Source organism: Glossina fuscipes, unplaced genomic scaffold (genome assembly GCF_014805625.2).
Source record: "Glossina fuscipes isolate IAEA_lab_2018 unplaced genomic scaffold, Yale_Gfus_2 113, whole genome shotgun sequence".
NCBI classification, from domain to species: Eukaryota; Metazoa; Arthropoda; class Insecta; order Diptera; family Glossinidae; genus Glossina; species Glossina fuscipes.
The window spans coordinates 2852344-2866452 of record NW_023998456.1 but is presented as its reverse complement, the minus strand read 5'-3'; the positions used below and the strand labels follow the sequence as shown (position 1 = coordinate 2866452).

Sequence of the window (14109 nt, the reverse complement as noted above, 5' to 3'; positions counted from 1 at the left end):
TGCTGTCCGAGAAAAGGCAAGCTGTGCCATTATTATCGCCTGCACGCGCTTGCTTATTCCCCGCTCCGGCATATGTTGCTTCATAACCGCGTACAAGATGTCGAAGGCGCTGTTGAACGCTTAATCGTCTAGTCACCAGGTCGCCATTTTTTGGAAGTGCGCGTCCAGAAGGTGTATATAGTCGTACGTTAGTACGACTCTACAAAAAAAAAGAAATAAGAAAATTTGGTCATATATAAATACATATCTCTTGATTATTATTAGTGAAATAAAAATGAAACAGCGATCAACTATTTTTAATTTAAATTTATTTATATTATAATATTACATTTTTTACATTTTTTTTTAAATTATTATTTTAAATAACTTTAAAGTAGAACTACGTACTAAATCCTATGAACTAAATGATGCCAGTTCCGCCTTGTATTTATTTTCTTTTTTTTTTTTTTTTGGTTTTTATTTATTTGTTTTTATTTATTTATTTAAATTTCAGCTTTAAACGGAACACTGATATTTCTGAATACAAATTACATTATTATATAATACGAAGAATCAATAATAATAAAAATTCATTGCCAAAACACATGTTTATTGTTGAATGTTAAATCTTCCATCTCCGTATTCGTGTCTGCTTGTTAACAAAACAAACATTTTAAATATTTTACGCGATTGACGAAATTAACTCAGGTGATTTAAAATATCAATAGGTATTCATCATTTTAGATGAAAATCTGGGGATGGAAAAACTGCATTTTTGTTATTCGAAGTGATCTGCTTGTGAATCTCAAAAGCATTGAAGTGATGGATTGCGATTTGTGAACACGGGTAATATAAGGATTATTCATTTTAACGAGAGTTTTTTTTGCCAGTTTATAAATACTGCAAATGCGGATGCCAACTCTTCCATACCAAAGTAGCTGACAGGGCCGTCTTTATATTTATGTAAAAAAGCCACGGAATGAATAGGATATTGAGTCAACTAAAAAGCTTCTTAAAAGGTCTGTTGAGAGGGTTAATAAAGGAGGAAATTCAGCGAGTGATTAAAGAGAGAGAGGGACGGTGGGCGAGAAGTGAGAAAGTGTTTGAAATTGGGAAAGGGTTGCCATGACGGACAGGCGACTATTTCGCCAATATTCCTTTGGCCATGGCTGCGCCAGATTCTTTCGAACTTCAGCATTTGGCTGCAGCCAAGAATCACATACTCTATTTTACCAAGTTGAAGATAAAACTGGGATAAAACATTCAAGCTCGCTGAATAAAATCCCCGAGCAATTAAGCCAAGACATTCTCGAATGAATCTTTTGAAATGTGAGAATATATCGCAGAAGAAAATTTCACTTATTATTTTTGATACGTGCTTTTCTCACAGACATAAATTTCTTTGCAAGTCAGCCTAATTTCAAATACTAAAGAAGGAATTCAAAATCGAATCAGGCGAGAAAGAAGTAAACTGAAATGAAGAACTTGACGAAATATTACGACTGCTATGCTAGTGGAAACTTTTGTAATCTATCCTATCTTTGACTTTAATTGATGAAATTATGCACCACACACGTTGGGTGAAGTAGCATTAACGTTGGCAAACCGACAATTCCAAATTCCGCGTTGAAGCTTGAAAATGTTATGATAAGATAACCCAGCCAGAGAAATAAAATCTCTTAACAACATAGATTTTCGATGCAGGGTTTTGAACTGACTCGTAGTCAATTTTATCACACCTCAGCAGAATCAAACGTAAGAGCAGAATCGGGCATCCATTAACAAACTGAACTGATATTTATAATTATTTTTAGTAAAATTTGGAAATATTTTCGATCATCCAATTTTTGCACTATCTCTAAATTCAATTTGACTATTAGAGCACCATCCAGAATGTGATTAACTAATTGCATCTTCTATATTTCGTAGAGTCCCAATCCAATTCAAATCATCTGTATAATATCTATTGTAAACATTCTCCTGACCGCAAAAATGAAGTAATGGACCTTAAGTAGACATGATAAATATATATATATAATAAATAAAATATTATTATTCATCCACTTTCAAAGGGGAAATGTGTTTCTTCCAAACAGGATATAAAGTGAAGGCATATATAAAAATAAATTTTTAAATTTCGTGGCATATTAATTATTCAGCAAATTAATTATCAAAAAAAATAAAGTTGAAAAATATAAAAGAATATATGAGACAAATAAGCTGCTGAACACGCCTGTACTGAAAAGCTGTGCCGTCTACGAAAATGTGGCAGTAGACGAAGTGGAGGAAAAAAAAATTCTTGGAAAGCATAGAAAACAATGAAAAATCCACCCAAAAATTGAATTTTATTTTCTACAGTTTTTTATCAATTTCATTTATTTCATTATTTGTGAAAAGCATTTACAGAAAACTGCATCCATCTCGTACTTTAATAGATAATAATAATAATAACAATTAATAGTGCATGCAATTTACCGTTCGCTGATGACGACATCTTATTATAAAATGTATATTTATTGTACATCGGCGTTATATTCATATTGGCGGCATTACAACTACAAATATATTTTTTTATTATAATAGCCATTGCTTTTTTGGTATCTGCGTTAAGAACGGAGGACATATAAGTTATTGCATGCAGATTGTGTGCGGAGAAATGAAAAATAACGGTTAAATGCAGAAAACTATTATGCACATTCCTTAAAAGATAGGAATTATTGTGTGTTACAATTTTTTGTTTTTAAATGAATTAGACGTGGAAAAATGGGGCTCAAGATACGGAAATGGTAGCTTGGCGTGAAAACGCAAATAAAGTAATTTGCGATAATATAATGACTAAAAACCACAGATAATCATGATGATGGTGCATACTTCACTGAACTCGATCAAAAAATGACACATATTTATTTCTATACCTGTTGCATATATTATATCAAATGAAAGTTTAATTTCTTACAATATTATCTCACTTATTATCAATCATGTCTGGTGTCTCTTATTCATTTATTTAATTTTTATATTATTATTACTTTTACTCAGTCTTATATGAATTATAAATAAAAGAAAAATATTTATGTTTGTTTATTTACCGCGCACAATACAATTCTCTTGTATTAAAGTTTTCGTATATACACATATCCTTTACCCCAAAATATGTTACGTATCCTTTTAAATTTTAATTTTAAAATTGAACGATTATAAAGTAGTGTATAAAGTAGTCGTTTTCTATTTAAAACGATACCAACGAGATTCTCAAGAAAACTATGGGAATCTCTGAAAGGTCTAAGGTAAGGAAATATATTAAATTGTAAGGTGCACTTACAAGTCAATGATGAAGTTGAAGTTAAGGATAAAAATCCAGAAAGCTTAACTTTATTTAATACTGTGAGGACCCAAAGTCGTCCCTCGTTTTGCCCTCACGGGTTCTCCGTCTCTGGCTGGGGAGAGAGGGAGTGCTAGAGAGTAAGATAGAATAAAAATAGGATAGGCATAGCATAGGAATGGGGTAGGCATAGTATAAGAATAGGATAGGCCTAGAATAAGAGTAGGATAGACATAGAATAAGAATAGATTAAGATAGAATAGGATTCGATTAAGAATAGAACAGGATAGATTAAGCGTAGGCCAAAGTCAAGTTATAAAGTCAAGTTAAGTAATTAAGTATTTTAGGGCAAAATATAGGCGATCTTTTGTGCAGTACGGCTTTGGGAAAACTGACGGATGCTTTGCGCAAAACTCTAAGCTTTACTGAATAAGCTTTAATTGCGTTCTAGATACACTTTCCAGTACATCTACTGTGTTACGACTTATCTTATAAAAATACAAGAATGGCGGGCGATATGCGCATATTTTAGAGTTAATTTCAAATTATTTATCTACACAATTTTACAATTAAATCCAATTTTAATAAAAAGTTTCAGTTTTATATCCAACTTAAATAATTTTATTGTAACCTCTAATTTCTTCCTAAACATAAGTTACATTTTGATCTGATATATTTTTTTATGAAAATTCTTAAATATTATTATTCTAATAAAATATTTAATAACAATATAAACTGAATACAAATTTCTTTGGTTTAGTAGGGTGAACATGGGCTTGCGAATGAAATTCATAAGAATTTTTCTCATCATTGAAACGGTAGTATGCGTTACGATCCCACCATCCTAATACAATCCGTCCTCCTAGGGAATATCAGTTATTTAAGTCAATTCCGACACTCAATTAAATGGCTATCGTACGAATTACCGGATTGTAATAATACCTAGTGTTTTGATCATAATATAATCCTGATGTTGGCTCGTAATTTAAGTTTTTGATATTTTGAGCGTTTTGGGCTACTTGGCGCATCTCCCCCACAAGAGTAAAGGCATCATTAGCTGAAACTATTAAATATTATAGACTTTAGTTAGCAATCCCTCAATCCGCTTTGCTATTGAACGAACCCATAAAGAAAACCAAGCCGGTTGAAGACAATTTTATGCACGGTTCGGAAACTTCTTAGAGATCATTCTTTTGACTGAATCTCAATTGTATCTATGTGCCTTAATGGTCGTGGGTTTAAATGCGGTAGTTTTTAAATTAACGCAATAGCCTCAGCTGCTAGTATCTTAACGCATTAGTCTTGGAAGTCATTCTTCGGTTAAGCTAATAATAAAAATAATAATAAATTGATTTTTATAGTTCAGTTGGTTACATGCAAGCACCTATTATGTACAAAAATAAGAGTTATATATGTACACAGGTACTTCAAAACATGCTTACTGATATACTACTATACTCAAACATAACATTACCACAAATATTGTTAAGTGTACTTAATGACTATCTAGAGTTGGCAGTTATGATGACATTGGATCAAGAAGAGTGTACACTGAGTGGGCATGGAAGCGTATCAATGCCAGCTTTAATCGTAGTTATGAAAACGACCCTAATGCTGGCTTTTCGACGTCGGATCTTCACTGTCTTGAAATAGGATCATAAAGACATCTCTTGGAATACCTTTTCTGCATTTCTGGCTTGTAAACGTATTGGTACTAAAGAAAAATCTTGGATGGATGTAACAATGAATCAGAAAGCAAAAGTTAAATAGGTTCACGCTTCTTATCGAATTTATTTACCTTACGGTCCTTTTGTTCCTGTTGCATAAGTAATCGCTCCAGGCCGGCCATGTCATTATGTTTGTAAAAGTAAATGGTACTGCGCGACGCATCAAGGCCTTTCTGTATAGCGAAATTAACGGCTGCATCCCTTGAAAAAGAAAAAAACCGGCTTATGTGTGATATTTCTCTTAAAGCAGTCATATATCCTACACAAATATAATATCTCCCTTTTTTGAATAGGCCGGTATCGCGCTGGCCACAGTTGAAAACCCATATGAATAGACTACTGCTTCCTCCATTCTCATAAATTTTGCAAGACGGTCTTCTAAATCCAAGTGAACGTCCATGGTACCGTAGATACCACGCGGACCGCAGGAGCCTACACCATATTTGCGTAAACTCTTGCAAGCATCTTCCAGAATCTCTTCATCTTCCAGTAAACCCAAATAGTTATGTGAAGCCAAGTTTAAACAATCATTACCGTTCAACACTACTCGTTTACCCACTTTAGATTGAACGAGACGAACATGCAAAAGTGGATGATTTGGATCAGTGTGCGGCAGTATGACTGTAAAAACTACACGCTAGACTTGGGACCCGTATAGTATACTTTCTGGTCGTATAGTATACTTTTCTGGTCGTATAGTTTTGACAGTTTCAATGATTAACAAAACTTAACATTTTGATGAAAGTTTGAATTTTTGTATACAAAACAATCATTTATATATATACTTGAAACACAAGAGTGTAGTAATGTTGTTTTGTGGGTGTTGATTCCGCTCTTCTCCCAGCAGCAATTGCATACTTTTAAAAAGTTCACTGCAATCAATTATTCATTAAAACGTTCATAAAAAACGTTTCCTTCCTAAAGCGTTTGAACTTTTGAACAAAATTTAGCTGAAAATCCGTATTATTCTCAAAAAATTAGGTCATGTTTAAGCTCCATACACACGCTGGTTGCATTTTAACGATTTCTTCCATAGAGATCCAATTTAATCGGTTTCTTTTGCAAATTTTGTTTGAAAATTGCACAAAGGTGAAGTGGAAGCCAACGACCTTTTCCCTAATCGACTTACTCAAATTTTTAAAAATTTGGCACCAAGGTGCAAAGAATCTAATATTTCACATAATTTTTCTATTTGCTCGGTGGTATCGAATAGAGTGGAACTCTGAATGCGAACGCTATGGGGTTTTAAAGTAGAAAAACGATTAGTAGCGTACATAAATTTCGTATTAGTGCCGCTTTCTGGGATTCATAAACTTCAGTGTGTACTTTGTAAGCAGATTGAATTTGCTTCCGACTCAGTTTCCCCAATTTCAAAAGTCCCAGAAAGTATTTAAATGCTTTGCCAATTTCAAATTCGGAATGGTCTCAAGTATGTTCATCCATCTATCTACCTGTCCAACTCTATAGTGCCCATGGAAAACATTCCCCGGTTAGCGAAAATGAATGTATCGGGTGGGAATTTGGGGAAGAATTAGAAAATGATCCAAATTAGTTGAAAGGCACACCTACACGTCTACGCAATAAAAAACTGACAACATCTTTGCCTTCCATGTTTTTTGCTTATTACTCATAGACTATAAAAGGCCACGATATAAATTTCAACTTGTTTTTTAAAAAATGGAAAAGTCACCCACGCCCATTCAGTATTCACGAGAATAAAAATCTGCTCCTTTTGCTTTCTTTGTAGTCTTTTTTATGACAACGATGATGATATACATGATATAAAAAATTCGATCATGACCGAACATAATTTTCTGGCCTATTAACTCTTATCGTATTCTTTATCATTTTAGGTTACTAGCTTTGCTACCAAAATTAACATCAGAGGGATGTCGGGTTGCTTGATTTCAATGTTTCCAATTACGAGTTTGGTTAGATTTCGACAGGATGCAGAATATATAAAACGAGACGATATTGCTCTGTCAGTTACTAACAATATTTTGAATACTTCGATCCATAGATAATTAAAGAATGAAAATATTTTGATGTTGTTCAGTCAAGAGTAACTGCGTTATGAAAATGAGCTTAAACTGCGAAAAGTGCGCTAAAACTACTACGAGCAAGACGACAGGGTCTCGCAATCTGCTTCATCAAAGATAATTCCAGAAATTTCGATGTTGAAAACGTGGCACGGTCGGCGGTTAGTTATTTGGCTGCGGAGCTAAACAATGATCATATTCCGAATGATCATATTGCTACGTAGGGCTGACTGAAATTAAAAATGAAAAATTTAACGGATCGAATGCCCATCTTCGAATCACTCCTGAACTGAACGAAATGTGGTGGATTACGCAGTCATTAATAATGTGCGAAAAAGCTTGTGGTTCAAGTCAAATAAAGCTTCAAAAACGATAGCAAAACTCAGGTAGAAATATACCATAAGGGAATGTTATGTTATGTGCTGGAATTAAAAAGAAACTATGGATCATGAGTTGCTCTAACCTGGCCTGGACAATTAAGCGGTACCTGTTCGATAAATTGTTTTTTCATCACTGGAAGATGAGGGGAGAGATCCCACAAAGTATATATATATATATATATTCTTGATCAGCATCAAATTCTAAATCGATTTAAGTGTGTCCGTCTGTTCGCCTGTTGTAAACATTCCCCTCGCCGCAAAAAAGCAGCAATCTACTTCAAATTCAACACAAAACATTGCAAGTTCTTAAACAAAGGGTGGTATTAAAAAAGGGCCAAATTGGTCGAAAGACATGCTAATAGTACCACGTAAGATGGGGGGGACACCTCTTTATTTCTAAAAGGAATAAATAATTGATTTTTCAATCATTACTCATAAATTTTAGCAGATAAATGTACAAGAATTTGAACACATATTCAAGTGGCGACACCATAGTACTAGTACAAAAATGGCAAAAATTGGCCAACCCTGCCCAATATTAATCGTATTAAAAATTAATTTTTGTTTTACGTTCCTTTGTAACGTGCAGAAACCAATTTCAAAACCCTCATAAATTATATAAATTTTTGGCCCGTTTAAAAATTTGGAATGCACATAAACATATCCGTTCGTCCGTCCGTCCGTCCATCCATCCATCCAATTGTCCGTGTGCCCAACTGTGTAGTATCTATTGCAAGCATTCTCTCGGTAGCGAAAATTAAGATGTCGTCTAAAATATTTTGCCAAAAAATTTGGAAGTGACCTAAACTTTTCAAAGGACACGCCTATGCGACAAGAATTTTTATTTTGAAAATAGAAAAAATCGGCCGCATGAACTTTCCTTTTCCTTTCTTTTTTAGGATAACGGCAGTGGGTGCAAAAGATTCGGTTACGACCGAATTTAATTTTTTTATTTGTTAAATATCTACTTATCGTTTACCAACACAATACTTATTAGTTGCTTTTACTGAACTTTATTTAGACACTAACAAGTTAATTGATATGAAACACTCCTTCCAGGGAATCTTTATTCTTAGACCTTTTTATCCGAGCAGATGGTCCACGTATGGGTTACATCGTTTTATATGTTCACAGCGGCTACATTTGGCCATCAATACACAATATTATGTTAATAAGAAAAGCCTTTTATTACGTAGACGTAAATTTTAACTATGCCTTTTTAAAATGATTTCAAAACATTTGATCTTTACTTTCTTTCCATTAACAGGAAGCGTGACCCATACGATTAGTGGCCATTCATAACATTAACGTCGTTCCATTTTTAGATAAAATGATGGGCTTATTTTCTTCTTTCGTGAAAAAGGAAACGTTTGACTTTTTACACTTCCATAATAATATAGAAGCATTATTCCCCTATATTCCACTTAATATATTGCCTAAAGATTATAGTTGATCAGAAGTCGAGATGCAACAATTACATGAGCGATCTTGTCTTATGAAACTCAGTAAAAACAACAAAATTATAGAATAAGAAAAATTGCTTCGCGTTAATGAAAACCTGCGACCAAGTATATGAAAAAATGCTTCGTATCTTACTCGGCATAGAGGGGAATTTCAAGAAATTCAAAAGCGTTCGTATTGCTAATTAAACTAATTTGAAAGACAGTGCAATACGGCAATAATAAACACAGTCACACAAATCGTTTTACTTATTTTAAGTTAGAAGTAAAAACACTGCAGTAGGTCACGGTCCACAATTAAATACCGTTCACCACATCCTACCAATATCCTACCTATGTTTGCCCCACGTAGGTATTGGTTACCATCTGATAGTCTACTAGTATTATCGGTCCATTTTAGTAGGTTTTTAAATTTATTGTACTATACAAGAATCAAGTAAATGACTAAGAAAACACATTTTGACTCATTCGTTCAAGACAACATCACAATCAAGACAATTTCAATCTTGTTTTTGAGCCAAATACTCTCACGGATAATTTCGCTAAGCTAAATTTGCGCTTCAAAAATAAGCAAAAAAACCATAGAAATGCAGATTCGACTTTATTTCTTTGTTGAACACTATAATACAAAAGAAATTTGCCCAATTTTGTAACCACCACAAAATTATATGGGACCAAAGAAAGTTAATAACAATCAAGAATGCCTGCCATAAAATAAAGCTTTGGAATCGACTTTTAATCTTCCAAACAATTCAATTATCAACAGAAAGAAAAACATTTCCTTGTAAATGGTCGGGCGAAATATTTCTATATTGATTGTTCTGTCCGTATCCAATGGAAAATTCTGTATCGATTGAGTCCAGTCTATGTTGTCAAGACCGCCTTTCCTCACAAAAATACTGATAAAAACTTAAATTAGATCCGACATTTCATATAAAACATTAGTTCTCTCCTCATACGTATAGTTATTAACAATTTTATTGCATTTTCTTGTTTCATACGCCTAAACGAAATTTTTCTTTTTTCATAACATAAAAAAGGAATGAGTTCGAGTATAACGTATAATGAATTTAAAAAGATGTGTACATATTACACATGATATTTTATAGCGTAAATTAGGAACACAATTTATAAAACGAATTAAGGAAAATAAATACATAAATAAATTAAACAAGTTACGTTACAATTTAAATCTCTTTCGAATGATTTTTGCGTTTTTATAAAAATTTCTTAATTTATAATTTGGTATTTGAAATACTCTTGATTATTTTTTTTTCTTTATGTCCTGATAAATAGAAAACAAACTGGGATGGTGGGAAAACGAATTTCAATAAGAATTTGTTGTTTAATTTTCTCGACTGTCTGTGGACGTGGAGCTAGAGTTGGCACTGGTGGGCGGTAAACTGCTTAAAGCCATCAGCTCTTTCAAGCACTGAATACAATGTTTCGAACCTTCCATGGCTTCATTCGATAGCTTTTTAAAGATAAATGTTTTTTTCTTTTAATCTAAATAATTTTCCATTTTATTTCTCTTACCATAGTAAAATTAAGAAAACCGTGTGGCAAGCCTTTCAATATATCTAAAGTAACCGGTCTATTAAGTCTTTTCAATTTTTTGGCAAACATAACGCAATCATCTAAACAGGGATCCATTTCGATGGTCTTTAAATAATGAAAGAATACGTTTTTAATTTACAAGTAAAAAACTACACGCGTCTTGTAACGGCACTTGATTATCTGAAATAATTTTCTATATGCCGTTGTTTAAAGAGCTTTTAAAACTATTCACAAAAAGCTTGATGTACACTTCCTGAGTTTTTAATAAAATTACTTAAAATTTTTTAGTTTTAGCTATATATACCACGTCATCCAATTTTATATCCCACGAAACCTGTATGGGCATATAAAGTTGGCGCGAATGTACGCGATATCCAGAGCAAGTTGTAATTGTTCCACCTATCCATCCTTTGCACCAGGACGACATTGTGAACTGATCTAAACCTGTCTGCCCGTCTTGCACTTTCGTATTCAAGTTACAGGTCGCGACTTTTAAGATATTTAGACAAAATTTAGTACACCGACGTAATTTGACCCAAATATAAACGCTATTGAAACTGTTACGGATTGGACCACTACTTCGCAAGCCTTTAGTATGAGCCACCGTATTAAGTGAAGTTGTGTAAACTATTTAATGATGACCGCTTTTTCACTCCGGTGTCGAGAACTAAAGTACAGATATTCCGATTGACGGAGTTCTAAAATGGTTGTAAAAACATCGCTAATCAAGAATAAGCTCCTAATTTTGGCTTCTAGGAATCAAAAACCCAAACAAGCTAAAATCTATTCGTGCTTATCTTTCTTACCAATATTTTTGTATTGGGCATTTTTTGTAACCATTCATCACAGGCGTAATATGGTGACAGGAATGGGTCCCTAGGTACTTGAAATGCAAACTCAACGCTCGGACTTCGAGCTATCAATGCATCCATGTTGCGCAGATCCTCAATTTCTTTAAAGGGGACTCCGTCTGGTTTTATGTCATACGATTGCGTGATCCGATTAAACGTATTCGCGAGATTATTTAAAGCTTGTTGAAACTTGCTTCGCACCGCATCTTTACCCGACTTTGTTAATAAGTTCTCTTCAGATAAAGTTTTTGCTGTCATGGTGTGCAATTCATTGGCTTCTTTAGCCTCTTCGGTTGAATCTTCGGCTATGTAGGACTCAAGAAAATTATCTACATATCTAACAGATTCGGAATTTTTCTCTTTGTTGATTGGATAATGTTCAATGGGCTGTGAATCATCTTCAAATGAAAGCAAAGAAGTATCATCCTCGAATGAAGGCAAATCGGTGTTTTCCACTGTTGGGCTGCGATAGGAGGCACTGGCAAAAGTATTGTCATTACTATCTTCCATTTCCTCTTCGGCCAATTCAATGGCTTCTTCAGCGCCACTCTCTCCCTTAACCTGAAATTTCGCTATATAATTAAAAGACCTACAACCAAATAAGTCGCCCTTCTAAAGAACGTTCGAATTTACTTTGATTTGCTCCCATTTGGAGTTTTCAGCGACCGATGACTGTGGGCTCCTAGTTGGAGAGGTGATTTTTGATGATTTAACGTCTAAAGTAAGCTTATAATGAGGTTCTTGTTCATTCGCTTTACAAATTTCGTGGAACAGTTGTTCACTTTTAGAATTTTCTTGCTTGGTTTCTGAACTGGGTGCCGCATATGCGCGTAGACAACGCATCATAAATCCAAAGGGCAGCAAAGGATCCATAAGGCACAATAGACGCGCTGGGCTGGGAACAAAACTTATTAAAGTAGGACAGTAGGCTAAGAATATCCCATCCGGTACGCGAACATTCATTTGAATGCACTTTAGAGTTAAAGCTATTGATAAATTAGCTCCAGCGGAATCACCCAAAACCACAACACGTTCCGCCGTAGTGCCCAAGTGTTCAGCATTCTTTAGCATCCAGCAGTAAGCATAGAACACTTCTTCAATCGCCCTCGGAAAAGGCGCCTCGGGAGCCAAGCTGTAATCCACTGACAATATAGGGGTTTCTAAAGACACACACCAATCTCTTAGATATATTTCATGGGATTTGGAAGATTGCGCTACAAAGCCACCGCCATGACAATGAAATAGTATAGCACGACTGCGAGGTTGCAATTTGCGCCATTGTCGGAAACTTTTCCCACCTAAGCCTATCATACCTTCTCGTCTCTGACTACTAAGCAAACGCACTGTTATTGGTTTTCCTGCACCTAGATGTGCTGTTGGAATTGGTATATCAACCCATTCAATGTCCTTTTCTAACCTTTTACGAGAAGGAACTTTGTTATTTGTTGTCCCCACACATGGCAATTGCAAAGGTTCTGTTGGTATTTCTATTAATTGATTGATTTTTACAGAGGCCGCCACTACGCTGGGTAATTTATGCATTATTTCTGATTCAGCGAGAAACCAAAAGGATTTGCAAAAATCGATTTTGGCATTTTGAGATAAATTAACAATGCGCCTCGCTTTCACCTCAGGATTAAGTAGATACTTTCCGCTAGTCCACACGCTGCGGGTGGTCTTAACTAAAGGACCATCTATATCTCTTGCATAGAATGCCTCCGAAAATCCCGCCATGCTAATGCTAATGATACGCAAAATAGCCTTAATTGAATCACTGTATTGAAAGCCCAAGCAGCGGCCATAAAAGCAATATTGATTAATGGTATCTCCGGCTTCGAACAATTCTTCGGCTGAATGTGTTCCATTGGCAAACAAATCATATGTACCTTTCGACCAGTCATGCAATATAAGTAAATGTCGTAAGCAGTTACACAGTGAAGCCTGCAGCTGGGAGCAAGCTTCCACTTCTTTCATGTAATGCTTTTTACGGAAAAATACAGTACCTCGCGATGACAAAAGATTACTACATAACGTCAATCCATGATCTACACAGGAATGTGTAACGCTAATAAAACTGCGGTACCCATTGCCAGGAGTATTTTCATCGAAATCGTAATTATGAGCAAAGCTATCTATATTCTGAACCAATTGGTTTGACAAAATTATAAAGTCCTGCCATGCCAAAAGCGCAGCATACAAACGTAATCCCTTTTCGGTGCTTTCATTCCTAAAAAATTCAATTTGCTCCTGACAAGCTAAGAGAAGCTCTCGATACTTTGGTAGCATATCGGACGGTGGTTCAGCGATGAAATATTCAGGCCTTGGCAAAGGCTCATTTGATTCGCTGCTTTCATTGTCTAAGTGCTCATTACTTTGGACAGTTGTCGCGTTACTTGATGTTGAATTCCCATTTGCTTGCTTTACATTTGCCTTTGTCTCTTGCATATCACGTCTACTCTTCGAAGTGTTATAAATAGCCACAAAAAGATTTTCATTAATCCAAAAATCAGAAGTTTTCTTTAGATCGCCAAGATATTTTATAAGCGTCCCTTTGGAAAGCTGCAAATACTAAACAAAGAATGTTAACATTTATATGTTACTTTATCAACCACGTCTTTAGCATAAGAGCTTACTTGCCGCACAAGATCTGATTTTGTGAAAATCAAACCACTTTGAAGAAAAGCCAATGATCTCTGCAAAAAAGCCACTTTCACTAATTTCCGCAAAACTTTCCTTTCGAAAATTTTGAATACACGTCTAATTTTTGTTATTGGCTTTAGTAATAATGCAAATT

General features: G+C 34.6%; 1 protein-coding gene across 1 annotated transcript; it reads right to left on the bottom strand.

Annotated features, from left to right (window-relative positions):
* Nucleotides 1-9912: 9912 nt before the first annotated feature.
* Nucleotides 9913-14109, bottom strand: LOC119639769 (hormone-sensitive lipase). Its single transcript, XM_038037411.1, has 5 exons — nt 13949-14109; nt 11949-13883; nt 11271-11876; nt 10444-10569; nt 9913-10381 (listed from the first exon to the last, which is right to left on the bottom strand). Exons 2-5 carry the CDS (start codon nt 13758-13760, stop codon nt 10253-10255), a joined length of 2673 nt encoding a protein of 890 aa, XP_037893339.1. The 5' UTR covers nt 13761-13883; nt 13949-14109; the 3' UTR covers nt 9913-10252.